The 20,175-nt window shown below is 33.6% G+C and overlaps 2 protein-coding genes and 1 long non-coding RNA gene across 3 annotated transcripts; 1 reads left to right on the top strand and 2 right to left on the bottom strand.

Moving 5' to 3' along the window:
* Positions 1-2,331: 2,331 nt before the first annotated feature.
* Positions 2,332-2,919, bottom strand: LOC123713207. Its single transcript, XR_006754161.1, has 2 exons — positions 2,779-2,919; positions 2,332-2,644 (listed from the first exon to the last, which is right to left on the bottom strand). It is a non-coding gene; the product is annotated as an uncharacterized LOC123713207 (long non-coding RNA).
* Positions 2,920-10,096: 7,177 nt separating this feature from the next.
* Positions 10,097-11,467, top strand: LOC123713311 (keratin, type I cytoskeletal 9-like). The gene is made up of 2 exons (XM_045666914.1): positions 10,097-10,117; positions 10,394-11,467. The coding sequence occupies exons 1-2, from the start codon at positions 10,109-10,111 to the stop codon at positions 11,465-11,467; spliced, it is 1,083 nt and encodes a 360-aa protein (XP_045522870.1). The 5' UTR covers positions 10,097-10,108.
* A 1,304-nt stretch (positions 11,468-12,771) lies between these two features.
* Positions 12,772-14,292, bottom strand: LOC123713310. The gene is made up of 2 exons (XM_045666912.1): positions 14,018-14,292; positions 12,772-13,947 (listed from the first exon to the last, which is right to left on the bottom strand). The coding sequence occupies exons 1-2, from the start codon at positions 14,033-14,035 to the stop codon at positions 12,772-12,774; spliced, it is 1,194 nt and encodes a 397-aa protein (XP_045522868.1). The 5' UTR covers positions 14,036-14,292.
* Positions 14,293-20,175: the final 5,883 nt, after the last annotated feature.

Here is a 20,175-nt window from a genome sequence, read left to right as displayed (position 1 = left end):
AGCGCTGTTGTTGAGAAAGCCCACAACGAAAGTCATAATAAATCATTGACCGAAAATTGTCTCGCGTTCGGTTCATTTTCACGTGAAACAAGACTTAGATTGGCCGCCAATTCACAAAAACAAATGACAAATAAGTGGAATATACTACTATATTAGGTTACCAAAGAGTTCTAAAATTTAAATTCAAAAAAAGGTTTTCATTAGAAATGTTTCTAACTGGCCAGTTCTAAACATTTTCAGTGTTACCCACGTAAATTGAAAAAAACAAAAATATTTAATGTGATAAGCACTTATAGGCAAACCTAATAAATCATTTTTGACGTACGGAATTCTCTCTCTCTCACTCAGCAATCGTTTCTAAATTCCCTTAAGCCCGTATTCCAAGTATTTTAATCTTGGATTCTAGTTTTAATTTGAGTCAATATTGTAGTCTTAGATTTAATCCCTAATGTAACGAACGACTCTGCGGACCAGTGAACACCAAATCTTTCTACCTTATTTCAAAATAGAGTATTACGTCGATTATAAGATTACTGTAAATAGGCCACTTGAGAAGTTATTTCTGAGAGTAAATTGTTTTTCTAGTAGTTATGTAATTTCTGATGTTTTATAATAAGGTTATTTTTGTCAAGTTTCGATCTGTTTTGTGCCCAACGTTAGTTTTCGGTAACAGTTGAAGAAAGCTACATAAACATTTATTATAATAAAAATATAAATGTAAGCAATTCAATAAAAAATAAAATAAAAAGTCATTTGTTAAGATAGTGGTACGTTGTTACAAGTTGAACGATTATTTATAAAAATGGCATGCAAATGTCATATTAATTTTTATAATGTCATATTATAAAAACATTAACATAATGTCATAATAATAAGTCAAGTTATTTAGAATTGGTGTCAAACTTATGGTCTAAATAAAGACATTGCCTTACCTTGTCCTTGAAATAATTACACGGCAGTGATCTATCTTAGTTTAGCCAAAACAAAGGTAAAAAAACTTGTTTTTAACAGTTTAACTTTTACAAATAAATTCTGAAATAAAAAACCCACTTGGAAGCAATCTGATTTCAAATATCTTAGGTGATCTGAGTGTTGTCTTTGAATGCGGGTTTTGGAGTACAGCTCCGATAAAAGATATTCGTGTTAATATATATATAATGGGAATATTTTGTTAGCATTTTTAAACGCCTTATTCAAGTATTTACTCAATATTTCAAAAATATAAAATACTGTAATGTATTTATTTACGATAATGGCTTATTGAAGTGAAACTTCTTTATAGGCGTTGAAAAGAAATTACCGTCACATTTTTGAAGAGATTCAAAGCTAATAATATATAATAACGATAACAATGATAGTAATAATTATATTACAATTAATTAAATTCTGTAATAATCTTAGTAGTAATAAGGTAAAATGAAATAATTGTATTATTTGTATTCATGTGTATGATAATAAAAGCCTTTTGTTAAACTTTATTTAAACAATCTCTGTAAAGTTGCATATAGGAGATCATTTTTTTAAAATAAGGTCACAAAGAAGTTTCACTTCTTACGTGTGTACACTAGTACACGCACACATTTTCCTATTAAAAGCAACTAAAGCGCTTAAATCTTCGTAATTTCGTGGTATGTTCTCAATCATAGCATTTTCAATATCGGGATCTCTGTATCCGACACCAATTGGCCAATATCTATCTTCATCATCGGATGATTAAGGGGATCCTGAAGACATCTTTAATAGGAAAATGCACATGACAAGCGCGATGATTTCTACCTGTGAACAAATGAGTTCTGACAGTAAAAACTGATTTTATTGTGGTAGACCCCAAACGAAAATGTTAATAAATATGACTTATTTATTAACATTTGCATTTGCTTGTAACCAGAACCTGCAGGTTGTATGCTAATATTTTTTCAAAGAGTTTGACAATTAACAAGTGTTTTTAGCACCTTTCTAGCCATCTTCGACTACTACATTCTTAATTGCATTTTTCTCCTTTAAATATACTAGTTTGTTTGAAATTATTTAACACCGGAATCTATCTATAAGAACGTTTTATAAACTGTACTAACTGTTTTGCGTATAGATAAGATACTAAAAAAACCTCATTTAATGAAAGACTGCATCCGGTACAACCTATATTTTAAGTCATACCATACAAAAAGACTATGTTTCTTATTTTATAAAGTCTACGAGTAATACTTACTAAAAATAAAGATACTTTAATGTATTGAAATTTATCAAAATAATTAAAGGAAATTAACATGACGAATTATTCAAAAGCATAAGATTAAGCGTAATTCAGGTAAATTAAAATAAACAAAAATAGAAATTATGATGCTGCAATGTTTATTAAAATACACCATTATAAAATTATTCATACAAATATACAATTGAATTAGTTATCGTCCGAGCCCTTGTTCTTCGGTGAACCCTTTGCCTTTCCCCTTATGGAATTAGTAAGGATTGAGAAGGTTTGTATTGGATTCTTGGAGATCTCTGAGAAGATTTTATTAAAATTCTTGATGGCTTCTAAGTTGCTAAGAGAAAAGCCGCCGTCAGTGTCCTTGTCTCCGTCATCAGATGGTGCAGCTTGCGAATGCATGATGCAGGTGAACAGGACGATAGCGAGGATGATGATCTAAAAAAAATATATTAGAAACAATGTGAAATAAGCGTATAATCATTCTACATTGTCCTTCATAAAGGGTTTTATTTGTTTTCCAAAGATCATTTCAAAGCTAGTTAATACAATAAAAACTTTAATAATCATACCTTTGAAGAAACCATGATGATATCAGGATAGTTTAGGTGATTTGTGTGAACGAAAGTTGACTGATGATGAAGCTAGTCTAGGTCTAGCTTTTATATGAAAATAGTTACGTATACCAATTTTATGTTCTTCAATTTAACTGATAGAAATGTAAATTTCGGTCTTTTACAGGTTTATGCCATCATTTGGGAAATATATATTTTCTACTTTATCTTTAAGTCAATAGAAAAAGTTTAACAATAGTTTTTATACTGACAAACAATTCGAAATATATTCGCTCGAAATCACAATCACATTGGAAAAATGTATTGCCGGTTCCCTGATTTATTGCATATTGTATATATTACCCACACATTGTCTATGCTTGAAAACGAAATACACATTATTATTCTACGCACAACGGACCAACTACGCGTTTAAGTGCGCAAATTGAGTCCAGCCTACCCTACTATTATTAATGTTGGGAGCTTTGCTTACTTATGCTGACGAGAAGAGGGAGGGATAGATTGCAGTAAAACGGCCCCAATACGAATATAACCACAAATTAGTAATAATAGTATTTTGCCTTACCTACATACAATAAATCAGGAAGCAGGCAATAAATTTTTCCAGCGTTATAGTGATTTCGAGTGAATATGTTTCGAATTATTTGTCGGTATAAAAACTATTTTTAACCTTTATCTAATGACTTACAGATAAAGTAGAAAATATCTATTTCCGATATGGTGGCATAAACAGGTAAAAGACCGAAATTTACATTTTTATCAGTTAAATTGAAGAACATAAAATTGGTATACGTAACTATTTCCATATAAAAGCTAGACCTAGACTAGCTTCATCATCAGTCAACTTTCGTTCACACAAATCACCTAAACTATCCTGATATCATCATGGTTTCTTCAAAGGTATGATTATTAAAGTTTTTATTGTATTAACTAGCTTTGAAATGATCTTTGGAAAACAAATAAAACCCTTTATGAAGGACAATGTAGAATGATTATACGCTTATTTCACATTGTTTCTAATATATTTTTTTTAGATCATCATCCTCGCTATCGTCCTGTTCACCTGCATCATGCATTCGCAAGCTGCACCATCTGATGACGGAGACAAGGACACTGACGGCGGCTTTTCTCTTAGCAACTTAGAAGCCATCAAGAATTTTAATAAAATCTTCTCAGAGATCTCCAAGAATCCAACACAAACCTTCTCAATCCATACTAATTCCATAAGGGGAAAGGCAAAGGGTTTACCGAAGAACAAGGGCTCGGACGATAACTAATTCAATTGTATATTTGTTTGAATAATTTTATAATGGTGTATTTTAATAAACATTGCAGCAGCATAATTTATATTTTTTTTATTTTAATTTACCTGAATTACGCTTAATCTTATGCCTTTTAATAATTCCTCATGTTAATAGTCTTTAACTATTTTGACAAATTTCAATACATTAACATATTAATATTGTAAGTAAATATTACACGTAGACTTTATAAAATAAGAAACATAGTCTTTTTGTATGGTTTGACTAAAAATATAGGTCTTACCGGATACAGTCTTTCATTAAATGAGGTTTTTAGTATCTTATAGATACGCAAAACAGTTGTAGATATCCTTAAAACATTATTGTAATGCAACATAATTTAGACTTCAGAATCGTTTAATTTACTTTATCGTTCTTGTCATGGAGATAACTTTTGTATATATTCTACACAGCAACAATGCTTGGTATCAAACAATCAACATGAGTTCCAAGGTAAGCTTGCATTTAAATATAATAAAATTTTAAAAAAGAAGAAATCAGAACTCACACACGATAGGGTGGCATTTTTCTTCATTCAGTAATTCCAATGGGACAAGGAGACGTAAATCTAAGTAACACGCCATTTGAATTACTTTCAAACAAATCCTATTCAGGTAGCATTAATGATAAGTTCTTTCATGCCTTAAACGGATTCTAAGAAAAAATAATAAATATAATTTTAGGTTATCATATTCGCCGTTGTGTTGTGCCTAGTTCACGTGGCCTTTGCGGGAGTAGAAGGCGCAGGAGAAGCTACGAGTGGTACCGAAACCGCTGGAAGTGGTGGGAGTGGTGGGGGTGCAAGCGGTGGATCACCAAACCTGGGAAGTTTCACTGGAGTCTTCGAAAAACTACCCACGGGATTCCTTCAGGCATTTGCAGGATTTTTCGAAAAGTTCAATAGTGGCAAACAATAATCTTAAAACTTTGAAATAGTTTAATAAACATCTCAAATCTCGCTTTTCTTTCATTTATTTAATTCATTATAAGAACTAAATCAATTATAAGGACCGTACTTTTTATATGAATCATAGACTGGCGAATTTAATTTCCAAATAATGTGGTAACTACGTAGCCAGGAGCAGTTTAGAACAGTGTTTCCCAACGTGGGTCCCACGCCCTAAAGGGGGCAATTCTAAAATTTATTAAGAAATTGAATTTCAGTTTTTCATTGTTGTTTTGAAATTTTCCTGTGTATAGTCAAAAATTATTGCTAAAACCTGTCATTTAACTTTATTTAGTAAACAATTGTTTTTTTATATTTAATTATATGTGTTATATAGGGGTTATGGGGCTGGGGGGGACTAGTAACAACGGACGGTGGACAACACGCCACATATAAAGTTTGAGTTGCTTCAAATACAAAATTCAAAATTATTTATTTCATATAGAAATAAAATTATACAAAAGTTGTGAAGTGTGTATAAACATAAAATTATTTACACAATAATCATAAATTATATTGGAATACACTTGACAACATAATTCTCACTTGATACAACAAGATATAGCGAAAAATGACCACTCGACTTACGCCTTATAGGATGGAACATATTGTTTATCTTTATTCTGCTTCTTGATGTTATAATTAAAATAATTCACATCGGGATATCCAAACGGCGGTCGTGGGTAGACATTTGCAAATTCGCCAAACACATAATAAGGAATAGTATATAATCCAGTGACGTAATATGGATTAGCATATGTCGTCTGTATTAAGAACTGCTTGTCACCCTTTGACGTTGTTGGTTTAATCTTCTCCCAGTAAGACGGGGTCGTAGGTCGCCAATACTCCTTGGTGCTTTGCTCCTTGGAATAATAATCCTCAGCACAATAACAGCAAGAAAAGAATACCAAAATTAGTAATATAGAATACATAATGCCGTCTGCGTTATAAACACTAGAAGTAAAGCACAGCCTTTTTAAAGAACTACAATTAAAATTATCAGCGATGGGTAATACCGACTGAAACGCACGTGGGATTCTCTTAACGGTGTTTTCAGTTGTCTATTTTATTCAACTGTCATAACTATGTTATGCATCAATTAAGTTTTGCCATTGATTCAAGTAATACTATAACTATATGATAAATAGGTTCCCTTAATCGATTAATAACCATTATGCGTTTGAAATAGTGTATTTTGTTAATATAGAGTGTTACCTAAGATTTATCATTATCTTAATTTTAATTTATTAACCTATTAATAAAAAGAAAATTAAAACAAACTTAAAAAGTTTGGTCCTTGTGACAGTGATAATGAGCGTGATGTGATACTCGTGAACGGGTGCTACTTGTGGTGACTGGTCGTACTTGAATTCGTGTATGCGGTGATGTTAGTTATTTTTGACTATGTTTTTGCGTGTAGTTGAGAATGTAAGTGCGTGCTCCTATTTCACCATGCCTCCTGCTGATGTCATGTGGAACATGGTGTAATGGTTGCAACTCCTTACAAACGGTGTAATACTAAAAAAATTGGCGATTAAAGATTAGAAGAGTGGCGGAGAGTTTATGGCCAGTTCTTCTCTTCCGTTCTACGCCATTTTAATCTTATATTATGTCTTAGAAAGAACCCTACATAATCTGTATCTGAACTGGCTTTGCCTCATGCATTATCAGTGCCCTTGGTTCTCATAAAAACCCATAATTACTTTGTAAAAATGATTATTCTTGGGTTTTCCAAATACCATTTGTATCTGTAACAATTCTTTCTATTAAATATCACCTACAAAAAGATCTATGTTACTTAAAAAATACAGGTAACATTTAGATTATATATTTCTTTATTTAAATCTATGTAATAATAATAAAAAAAAACATGAAAACTTTCAACAATACATAACTATCTTATACAGTGTTACTCAGAGCCATCAAAAGTAACATACATGAATTACAAACTCTCTTCAGAAGTTGGTTGTCAACAAGTGATCCTCTTGGGCCGGTTATTTTTAGTATCTCAAGAAATTCTGCAATCAAAATTTAATGTCTGATATCTTGCCGATGGTACTGTAGTACTTTCAGCTGATGTCGTTGATCCCTTAGAGGATAGAACGGACTTTGGTAAGGCATCCTACTGGTGTGGAGACGTTACATGACAGGTGAGACGCTGCCCTCTGACAAGCAAAAAGCTAAGCCGGCCCAAGAGTCGGCGGACAATAATAAATTGCTAAATATAAGAGTCTTACCTCCAACTTCGCCTTTGTTCCCTTTGGAGTAGAGGCTCTTGGGCCGTGGGCTCAAGTGCACATAGTCTATTTAAATATTTAAGTTTGCGCCTGGTAGATAGTACTGGTGAACTCAGAGCTGGTGCTTTCCTCGCTTAACGAATAAGTATCGCAATACAGCGAGGAAATGCTGCCAGCGTTAATGGTACACCGCCACAGGGACCAAACTTTTTAAATATGTTTTAATTTTCTATTTAATTATTTTTACTATTAGTATGTAGGTTAATAAATTTCTAATACTGTTTATTTGATTGTTATGTGTAGGTATTATTTAACAGACTCATGTAATTTAGTAAATAAAATAACGAGTACATCGTACTTGACACTTATTGATAATAAAATTGGCCATTTAAAGATATAAATATATTTTATTATCAAAACAATATGCAGAAACAGAAGATACATAATAATTTTTTGCACGTATAAAAAGCTGACTTACCAATATTTTAATACTGTTATTCGTCAAACAGAAGAACAACATGAACTCTAAGGTAAATTATTTTATTATATTAAATTATCATTATTTAAACGTTTGGAAGTGTTTTGTATGACGTGAGTTCTGAAAGCTAACAGAATAAGGATCTATGATCGAAAAATACTTAACTACATTATTATTAAAAATAAACGAAATCAAAATAATTTTGCTATAACCCTTCGAGTTTTCCCTAAATCTTTGTACGTCTATGTATTTCTGTATGTGTAAGTAGGTGTTGAACGTTCTACGCCGTCGATTTTGGGGGTTTAACGTAATTAATGTTCTAAGTTTCAATAAGCACATTGTGAGAAAAGTCCATAGGTTCACGACCTCAGGTGACAATCGCCAACACTGCTCATAAAAATAAACGCCTGTACAAAAAAAGTACATGTACAAACGGTAACAACCTTTAAGGCAATAAAGATATTTTGTTAAGGTTTGTCAGCCACAGAAGGACAATCTACCAATTTGCCTATAGTTTCCAAGTTTATGAAACTGATGACATAGTCTCGTCTATTCCAGGTAGTAGCTGTACTCCTCGTAGCATGTCTAAGCACAGGATACTGTCTAGATGTATATCGGGTCGGCGTCTTAGCCGCTAGATTATCTTCACCTGGGAATTTACTTGAAGACAACTCGAACAATGCCGCAAATGCAAATGACAGTGCGTATGTAAACAATATTGGACAGGTGGTACAAGAAATCCAATGGCCAACAACTGATAGTGTTAATAATTACAGCTAGAAATGAGTTCGTAAATTGTAGTACTTGTTTCTGTGTTGTAGAATAAAAAAATACTTATAAAGCTTTTGTAGAGTCACGATACAAAGTGTTTTAATATGATAATTTTAATCATATGTAATAATTCCAATAAATCTTATTAGCTTCTTTCTGTATTACATTCAAGGCTTTATATATTTATACAAAATAATTATATATATGATATACTATATCTAATATTATATATTTTAAATAGATTAAATTATTTATAAAACGGCTAACTTTTTTATACTAATCCTAAACAGCTCAAATGTGAGTCTCGGACTTTGATTTTGTTCCCTTTGGAGTAGAGACTCTTGGGCCGTGGGCTCAAGTGCACAGGCGTCAATTAAAGATTTAAGTTTAGTAGATAGCACTGGTGACCCCACAGCTGGTACTTTCCTCGCTCAACGAATAAGTACAGTGTACAGGGAGGAAATGTAGCCGACGTTAAAGGTGTATGAATATTTGTTTTGGAAATAAATATTTGTTAAAAAAAATATTCAAATTTAAGTATTTTTTCGTCTATGTTTGCAGAAAATATATAATAATTCAGTCAATCGACAACATTAATTAGGAATGATTTTACTCCTTAAAGATACTATACTTGAATTACTAGGATTTATTACCAATGACGTCAAATATAATAATTACAAGTATCGAGGTATGAAGTCATAATTCAATATTTACGTGGAACCGCTAATTTAATTATACACTATACAATTAAAATGCTATTTATGATCGCTAAAGGATTTTTCCTTTATTAAGCGTGAAATAGGTTAATTAACATAGCCTTTGTTATACTGAGAATTTACCTCCTACTATGGAGCAGTGGTGGTCTAGTGAAACGATCTCTCAGCGTCATACCCTGCGTCTGAAAGTAAAAGTAAAAAAGAGTGAGAGATACGTACTATCAGACCGATAATTCGACGAATTTTCCAGGCAACAAAGGCCAACTCACATATTAAATTGAAAAATAATACAAAATAGCCCTTTTGAAGGCAGTATGTATGAATACTGCAATACTATAGAAAACAGCAATTATGTAAACTTTGCAAAATATATATATATATATTTGTATTAATAGATTATTCATTAACACTTGTTTTTATCGTGTCGATAAACACTGACATTTATTAGTATAGTTCTCATTAAAACATATTGAAAGACCTAAAATCATGTAAATCCTAAATTTGAGTGTATGTGTTATGCGTATATTGAATTCATCCAAAAATCTTCATTTATTAGTCTATGCCTGTTAAGTAGATGATCAATGGCTTCACTACCATTTTACTAGAATTATGGGCAAACATACATTAGTATAAGTTAATAGTTTTTTGCTGACGTGATATTCACTTCATTGTAATACAAAAAACGTTTCGTATAATCTTTACAGAGAACTAGATTATAAGGAATCTTATAATTGTCGTTAATTGAATATTTGCAAAAATATGAAATACCAATCTACATTATAGAATATATTATAATATACTTATATCCTGTATATAAGATGGTGGTGATGAAGTCAGGGTATAACAAAAGTTTGTAACAGGCAAATAAATACACCATCATGGGGAAGGTAATTACTAATTTTATTTTTTTATTTCAATATTTTTATTTAAATAATATGCAATTATTTATGAGTATTTAATATAAATCTGTCGCTGCTTCAAAATATACGAAAATAAGCACGTTATGGATGGAATTCAAGTAAAAATTATCTTATTTTCTAATTTAATTTAATTATTTTTCTTATGGAGCGCTACGTCATCAAGATTTTCACTTATTGAAGTGAATGATAATAGAATATAACAAACTTGTACATTGAATCTGAATTTACTCTTATCTATTCCAGATATGCCTTGCAGTAGTCTTTCTGCTTTGTTCAGTGCTAGCCATACAAGGAGATGAATTTGGTGGTACAAGTAGCAGATCCGACGCTTTTGGCAAGGCCAAGTCGGGTCTGTTCGGAAGCAAAAGTGACTTTGGAGCTACTGGAACCAGTCGCGGCTCTGGGAGTGGAATGGGAGCCGCTTTACGTGGTTCTGGGGGTCTTGGTGGACTAGGAGGAGGCTCGCAAGGAGGTTCTAGCGGAGGAAGTGGTGGTTCCTCAGGGGGCCAAGGTGGTCAAGGTTCCAGTGGTGGCAACTCTGGTGGTTATGGTTCCAGTGGTGGCAGCTCTGGTGGTTATGGTGGTAACTCCGGCGGATCCGGAGGGAGTTCAGGAGGTTCTGGTGGTGGTTCAGGAAGAGGCTCGCAAGGAGGTTCTAGCGGAGGAAGTAGTGGTTCCTCTGGTGGCCAAGGTGGTCAAGGCTCCAGTGGTGGCAGCTCTGTTAGTAATGGCGGTAACTCAGGAGGATCCGGTGGTAGCCAAGGTACCGCAGGGAGATCTGGAGGAAACCAAGGATCGGGTGCAAGTGGTGGTAGTTCTGGTGGATACGGGGGTAGTTCAGGAGGCAATGGTGGGAGCTCAGGGTCCAGTGGAAACCAAGGTGGAAGCCAAGGCTCAGCCAGTGGTGGGAGTTCTAAATTCGGTGGAAACCAAGGCTCAAGTGGCAATGGGGGTAGCTCAGGGGGATATGGTGGAAGCCAAGGCTCAGGTGGCAGTGGGGGTAGCTCGGGAGGATATGGGGGTAGCCAGGGCTCGGGTGGAAGTGGAGGTGGTTCAGGAGGTTTCGGAGGCTGCAGCGGTGGTGGCTCCAGAGGCAGCCAGGCAGGTTCCTCAGGAAGTCTTGGAGGCTCCAGTGGTGGTGGCTCAGGCGGTTCCTCGGGAGGTTCCGGAGGTTCCAGTGGCGGTGGCTATGGAGACAGCCAGGGAGGTTACGGTGGAAACCAGGGAGGTTCAGGTGGAAGTAGTAGTTCCGGATCAGGAAACTACGGCAACCTCGGAGGCTCAGGTAGCGGGGTTAATCACAAATTAGGAAAGTGATTACTATAACTGTCAAACGATCCAATGATGTACTCCTAATAGACTACAACCTAATAAAAATCTTTTTGTTTAAAAAATTATGACGTCATTTCTTCATTTCCTTTAGTCTAAACTTAACGAAAGATAAATTTCTAGGACGTATCTGTAAAGTTCTTTTAATAGTTACCCCTAGTTCATAAGTATTCTTACGTCGTCACTTTCACGACATGGTAAACACATATTGACAGAAGTAACCAATAAGTAAAAACTAATTATTGTATAGGGAAGGAAAACATAAGCAACGCAAAAGAGATTTGATCCATATAATTGGCATCTCAATTGATGCAGCCATGCCTGCTCAGTAGAGGATTTTTTATTTTAGTTTTTACCGGGCGTAGCATGAATTATTTGAAAAATGTTTGACTTCTAGGGAAATTCGTTATCTCTGTATTATCGTAGCATTAAAAATGAAGTTAACGATTTAATGAAGCAATACCTAAATAAAATAACATGCTGTATGTTTATCCGAAAAGTAATGTTAGTTGGAAAGACAGTGTAAATTTATTTCTTTTCAGATTTGATTGAACAATAAAAATATTAGGAAACTATCTATAAACAAGGAATTTCAATTTTAAAAACTTTTACATTTAAAACTATTCAAATTCAAAACTTTTTAAATGTAAACACGACCTTATAAGGTTGGTCAAACAGCGGACGGGGCGGGACGGTGACGCGACGCGACCGTTGGCGTACAACCAATATATGTTAAATATATCAATATATATCATCTATATTTTAGATATATTTAACAAATTTACTGTAACTTTGTTTATAATGCTCTCAATGAGGTTTAGGTTGCTATTTAGTTTTAGTTTCAGTTATTGTTTTTTTTGTGTTTGCTTGTTTAACTCTTTCCCTTTCTTGCTTATGTTCTAATATAATTGATGTGTATGTGTGTAACATTTGTGTTGTCATATTTTCTTATTAAATAAATCAAAATACAAATTTCGTATATTTAAATTCCTAATCTACTCATACAACGACATAGTACGTGGTGAGCGTAAAAACACAATGGCGCAATTAAAGATTATTATGAGGTTTATGAAACAGGTCTTATTTTTGTGTTTATTGATCTCACAAACAGGTTCAGGAAGGAGATAATATTTTTGTAAGGTTTATTAACTACGGTTGTTGAGATCATGCAAATTAATTAATTAATGCGTATATCTTACATTTTTATTGAAACACTTATAGAGTACAAACCCAGTTGTTATTAAAAATACAACAATAAATAACGAAGTAGTACATATATATTTTATTTATACCTATGCTTCAGCTGGGGGAAGCGGAATACGTGATTGTACCCTTGAAACTAACCTTAATAATTTCCTTAAAATACGAGAGCTAACGTTTAACATAAAACGTGACCCACGAGTAAATAAACCTGGAGTTTGTTCTGTTTGGATCACAGTTGTTTCTGTTTGTACTGGTGGTGGAGGTGGAGGTGCGACTACCACTTCCTTTTCTGTAACAACTACTACCGGCGTTGCTGTAACAACTACTTCCGATATCACAGGCTGAACAGGAATGGGCACGGGTGTCTTAACATCCGTGTATAATGGAATATATATTGGCTGTGGTAACGGACTCACTGGAAGTGCTGGAGTTTCTATAGGTTTTGGAGTAACTTCAACTAGAGGTTCAGATTTAACCGGTATAGCCCCTACATTATCATTTATTGCCTCTGATACGGTCTCCCTATTCTCAATTACACCTGGTGATTCCTCAGAACCTTGCGCCACTTCACCAGATACCTTTTCATCTGTGGTTTCTAAGAGTTCTAATTGTGATTCTTTACCGTCTTGAAGCTTCTCTTTTTTATCTTCCTCTTCGTTTTTCTTCTCTTCTACATTACTGATTAGTTCTACATCTGCTTTTGGTTCAGTAAATTTTTCGCTTTCGCCATCTATTTTCTCAGTTTCCTTTGGAGGTTCGCTTTCAGGTTCATTTTCAATTACACTTTCTTTCGATGAAGCTTGCGCCACTGAATCTGAGTTTATATCTGTGGATAATGAACCTACACTATCTTGATTTGTTTCACCAGGAAATGTAATAGATTGTAACTTAATAGCATCAACTGGTTTACCCCTATGAAACTCCACGCGTGTCAAAATAATATCGGTAAGAAACTTGTTTTGAGACAATATTTCTTTTTGTGTTTCAATTACAGCATCTGGTTCAACTACTTGTTCAATATTTGGTAGTTCAATATCTTCAGCATCTCTTGCTTTTCGTGTGTGTTCATGATGTAAATCTCTTTTTTCGATGAGATGTTCGACGCTCAATGTTCCTAAGGGCGTAATTGCTTCCTTTATTAATGATATCGGACTAAAGGGATGGATGACTCCGTGCTGAAATTCCTTGAATATCCATACTTTCTTTATAATTTTCCTACTTAGCACTAGGTTACACTGATAAAGGGATAAGTACAGCACTGTGACCTGAAATAATAAAAAAATATTTAAAACAAATGTATTGCATTAATAAGAAAAAAGAATTAAAAATACCAACCATAAAAAAGTTATTCATGGCTAACAAACTGTTTTCTAAGCCGTCTAAACAATAATGATTAAATAAAATACTGCTCGTTTAAATAATAAGGATCCGGATCAATGATTTATCATTTCTTGAAGGATTTTAGGTAAGGTAAAACTTTGTTGACACGCAATAAAGAGTATAATGACAAGAGGAATGTTAACTAGGCGTGCAATTTCCAACCTTCTTGTGTTTGACCATTTTTTTTTATTCCATTTGTACCTCCTTTCTAATGAACACAGTTCGGTCAAAGCTCACCATAGTCCAGCTAGGTTTGAATCCATACTTGCATTTACTTCATTGAAAATCGAAATTTTATTTTTGTAATTTTATTTTCTTTTGTTTAATATTTGTATTATCTTTTTGTGTATGTCATGTCATAAGTGATTGTGACATTAAAAATTGAATATTGTGGTTCTTTAATCAATGTGTGCCGAGCGTTAGCAAGCTAAAAAAAAATAACCGTATTTTTGATGCTGACTTAAAAACACTAAACAAGATACAAAAATCCAGTATATCCAACCCGCGATCTTCACCATAAAGCCACCTTTTTCTTTAATAATATTCCTTATAGACACGTTAGTTACGTTCTGGGTTCCTTCACCGTTTCAGCAAATTAATTGCGCACATATAAATTGGTGCAGTAGAGCAGTGTTGGCCTAGTCGTTCGTTCAATCCCCGGCTGTGCACCAATGGACTATATTTCTTCGACGGCGTGTCAGGCACAGGAGTCTGATCACCTACTTGCCTATTAGATTTACAAATGATATCATGAAACAAATACACAAATTTGAGGCCCAGACCTCAAACGGTTGTTGCGCCACTGATTTATTTAATCAATTTAACAGTAAACAGCCGGAATATGAAGTCTCAACCTCGAGGTTTGACGGACGCTATTAGGCGCGGAAGACGTTTAAGCTTTTTAATTTGTTTTCTAATCAAAGATTTCGTAACGAATTTGAAAGTACAAAGACAGGTTTGCCGAACATCAACGGAATACCAAGTCAGCACGCCACGTAAAAATAACATACGCTTCCAACAAAATACTTTTTTCTTTAAAAAATACCCGTTGTTTGAACGTAAACACAGGAATTTGAAACTACAAAAACCGCTTTGTTACCACATGATGCGACAACTACGGTTTTTAAGTAAAAAAAATAATAGATATGTATTACGTTTCTTAGATTACAGTGAAAACGAAAGTGAATAATTGAAGGTAATTAGCTTACTAATTACAAGTTTTTAATAAAACATATTGTCAGAAACTACTAAATAGCGAAAGTTATACATCGAACGAAACGAAAACAAAAAAAAATTATAACACACTTACTCCGCTGGCGCAGCGAGCCGAACTAGAGATGGCATCTTTCTAGATAATATTACCAACAAATATATTGAAAATAAAAGGGGAGCAAAATTTATTACTAAGATTTGCAAAATCGCTTTAACTAGACAACGGCAAAAATATTATTTTCAAATATTTAAATTTTTATCTGATCGTACCCTTATATCGAAAACGTGGTATAGAATATCCCTTCACAAAACCTGTTAATAAGAAAAAAATATTATTACGAATTAAATAGTTTTTAATTCGTATCTCGAAGCAAATAAGCGACAATCATATTAATTATACGGAAACGTGTCTTGATTACATAATTCATAAAGAAAGTGGGGTGGGTTAGTATTCGTAACCAACGCATGTCACTCTACATGTGGACAATGAATAACACACTGTTTTTAATTAGTTGACGAAGCACGCAATATGTTTAAAAATAGATATCAAGTGGAGTGATTTTGTGTTGATTTTGGATGCGTAATTGTTTAGGTAAGATCTGTTTTCTTATCAAATTTTTTAATGTGTATATCTGTCCTCAGTCCGTGGTCATAGAAAGATTTTTGAAATACAATTTCCCAAGAGAAGCTCTTCTTTTGTACCAAAATTATTATGATTAGATTTTATTTATTGGTTGAATAGGAGCGAATGTTAAGTGAAATGAATCATCCATGAACACTCACAATTCCAGGCTAAATTGCTATCACATGATTTGGTTAATTTCTTTGTAGTGGAAATAGAGAATATAAATTAAATACAAAATCAAGAATAAGAAGTGATATTAAAAATAAACAGTTTTAAATTTGCAAATTACATCGTCTCTATAACGTTTATATACTAAGACAGACCCCTATAAAGACTAGGTCAGTGGTGACTAATACTTAGATAATGGAAGTTGTGCATTCGATACGTGTGAAAATACAGGCGGCGTGAATCATTTAAAATAACTGCAACGCTTCCGCCATTTAAATGTATTTGAATAATAGTACTTTAGAAATTTTGATTATATATTATAGAAATACTAGACGTAAGGTAACTTTTTTTAACTTTAATTCTGTAATATACAGGCTATATAAATAACAATGTGAGTAATAAACCTAGTGTAATGAATATAAATGCAAGTGCGGTATCTCGGACACGAGCATAGGAACACTGACTGTTAACGAACATTACCTTAGTTTAAGTTATTCATTACCACTGTAGAAACATAAGTCAACCGAATATTAATTATTAGACAAAATTATAAAATATTATAAAGGCTACATTGTAATTCTTGTAAAGTCGCACTGTCTTTTGTGAACTGTATTCTAGGAAAAAAATCTTTAATATACACTTAGCGATTAACGGTAGTGATAACGCCCTTAACTTTCTAGTCAAATACGCCTACTTTCACATTGATATTCTACAAATAATGGAAATATATGTGTATATCTGACTCTGGAAATCGCTTGCTAGTTAATCATTGTAATAAAACTTTGGGTATATTGAGTACACTCGTAATGTATTTAGACAAGAATACTTCAGTACCCATAATTTATGACCATAGTTCCTATTGCTTAATGTTCTGTATACTACAATAAATTAGGCTGGTCTCAGCCGTCTTTATTATCTAACGTGATCAATTATTACATAGTTGGAAATCGAACCCAGTAACTCTAGGTAAACAACCGCCACCGCAACCCACTCCCAAGTTATAACCCTATATGAGGCATATCAATAGTACAAAGATACCTATTATCAGCACCGGATTTTATGGTTTACCACACTAGGAGCCCCCTTAATCATAAATCGTTCGAATCTATTTTCCCATGAATCACTGATAATGAACCTTACTTTAAGTATTTATAATTTAATTTCAGGAAAATGAAAGCAATACTGGCCCTGGTATCGCTCCTATTAATAACAACAACTTTTGGAAAACTTCTCGATGGGAAATCTGAGCAGCGAGGTTACTCTGAATCGATAACACGCATCTTAGACTACTTATACCCAAAAGATGACGGCGATTCCAAAATAATGAAAGAGATATTTAGTTTACTAGCTGACGATGGACCACCGAGTTTAGAAGGTGGATTAGATGCATTGGATTATTTATTGAGGAGATAATCCGAATATTTTATTATGTTTGTTATGATTATTGTACGCTTTATTATTTTAGTCAAAATACTATAACTAGACTGATTTAATTTTATTAAATAAATTGTTATCAAAATAAATATTTTGTTATAATTTTTATTTTATAAAATAGTTTCAATTTCTGTTTCTGGGCGCAGAAATTGCGACCAATTTGTTCCACCGTCTCATAAATTTTTGTATTTTAATTTTTCTTTAAATAAATAAAAGAAATAAATTTAAAGCTTTCATATAAACATGAAGTTAAATAATAAAAAAAACTTATAACAAACCCACCAACCATTTCAGATATATGTGCATTTCAATGCAAAACAATCGCTTTTTTATTTGGAATTGTACCTTATCGTCTCCTCAACTCAGTACCAGATTAAATACCATGTTTTACCACTAAGCCTAGACAACCTAAACGGTGCACTCAGCAGATAATAATGCAAGGTCTTCTTAGATATTATATACATACAAGATATATGAGGTATCAGTAAAAAGAACTACAAGTCGCTCCATGGCAAGGTAAAGGCAATTATTATTGCTATTCAACAACAACCCATTGTAAATAATGTCGATAAATGTAGTATTTGCCACCCAAAGTTAACTGTTCTGCGTGTAATATTACATTAGAAAGTATTGAATACAATGTAATTGCTACCTTCGCAGTTAGACGTGTTAAATTGCAGCTTCTAATGCTAGCAATTTCTAAGAGAAATTACAAGTTTACAATCTTGTTATTTAAGTTTCATATGATACAATTATATTAATAATTTGTTAACACAAAGATAGGACAGCTACCAACCGGACAGTTTAAACTTATGTAAATGTGTGTGTAGGGTGTACTTAAACAATTTTTATCTATAAATACTTATTACAATAAATATGTAAAGTGTGCGATTTTGTTTGTAGTTTTCTTTTACACAGTTTCACAGATTCCTGAGACAGTAAACAAATAGTACAATACCATTTACCTAAAAGACTTATTATATACTAGTGGACCCGACAGACTTTGTTCCGTCAAAAAGATTTGAAATGTAGCAGTTTTTTGTTCCGACCTTTTTTGTAGTCGGCGCAGTTCATTCTCCTGAACAGAACCAGCCCTGATGATAAGATGGTGTGTGAGGTTCAGGTCGGGTGACCAAAGTATCTTCCATTGCACGAACTTTTGCCACCCTTCTGTGACCCACTAAAAAACTAGGGCATGTCTGCTAGAGGGCTTCAAACTAGGAGACGAACTTAGGGTTCAAACTAGGGAAGGAACTAGCGTTTAAGATACAGGCTAGGTCTAGTTTAAACGCTAGTGCTCATAGAAGTATATTATGTTTAAAGTTAACCAATATGAATATTGTATCTCAATGTTTCGTCGCCTATTATATGTTTATAACCTTTAGAATGTAAGTTCAAAATGTAGTTTTTTTTTTGAGTCAAATAAAGTAATTTTTAATTTAATTAATTTAAAACCTTATTGGACAATAATCTAAAGGGCCCGTGAGAACCTAAAGGTGACAAATATTTAAAAATTGTGTGCCTCAATGACATATTTACCTATTAATATTTAGTTAAATAATTTTGCACAGATATTAAATTAATAATTAAAGATAACTATATATATAACGATACGATAAACCCTTTTTTAAACGCCATTTGTTTCACACATGTGATGACGTAAACTGAAGCATTTTATATCGCGTGCCGTAACTAAAATAATATCGCGAACCCAACCAAAATAAAAATCAGTACTAATGATCTATAGCTCTTAAATTTTTTGACTATTCAATCTGATCGGGTTCGCGACATTATCACTTATGTTGAGTTTCGGAATACATTTACGTACGTACTTCACTCACTCCAGTGAGCTTCCGTCCTGCCCTTCAGGCGATTGACCACCCCGCGACGGCCCAAGCCGAGGTTCGAGTCTCACAGGAGACGCCCTTGCCCTAGCCGCGGGATAAAACAATTCAGGCCGAGATACGCTCTCCTTAACAGCCCGAGCTGAGCTGTAAGGGCCCTTAAGGCCGTTGCGAGATTCCATTTGTAAAAAAAATCGGTTTACTGACGATAGTTGAACGTGACAACGTCATAAGAAAATACTGATGGAATGGTTGCTTTTTCAAAAGAAAATTTTAATTTATTTGTTTGATAGATATTTTGTATGGATATGGAGAAGTAGATAAATGGAAATCACAATTGAATTGATCAAGTTAAATTTATTTGTACGCATAAATACAATTATGTCAATTTTTTATCGCTCACTCAAGTAGGAGACAGATGTCGAACGCTGCCGAACGCGGAGGCCTATTGTGCCTCTTTGTCGCTCGTTCCGCGCTCTCGCTTGCACTTCAAGCCTTAAATGGAACGCCTCAGAGCGAAGTAACGCCGCAGACCGAGGTAACGCTGCATGCGTCATGTTTTTTCGTGCGTGCAGCCGGCTCCATCGAATTATAAGACGTTGTCACGTCAAAAAAAAAAGGGAATGCGACATTAGATCCTCCAACGCGAACACGCACACTGTTTTGACAGATATGATTAAATTTGAACTACATTGCTTGGACAATATGAGTGCTTGTAATTTAATATGAACTCTATTGAATAGTAATAAAGTTCAAATTAGCAATAGACTCTACATTTTAGTTAGAAAACGTTTTGAAAAGGGCAGTTTTTAGGGTTTTCCAAGAAGAAG

Source organism: Pieris brassicae, chromosome 8 (genome assembly GCF_905147105.1).
Source record: "Pieris brassicae chromosome 8, ilPieBrab1.1, whole genome shotgun sequence".
In the NCBI taxonomy this organism is placed as follows: domain Eukaryota; kingdom Metazoa; phylum Arthropoda; class Insecta; order Lepidoptera; family Pieridae; genus Pieris; species Pieris brassicae.
The sequence above is the reverse complement of the archived record's forward strand: the minus strand, read 5'-3'. Positions and strand labels throughout refer to the sequence as shown.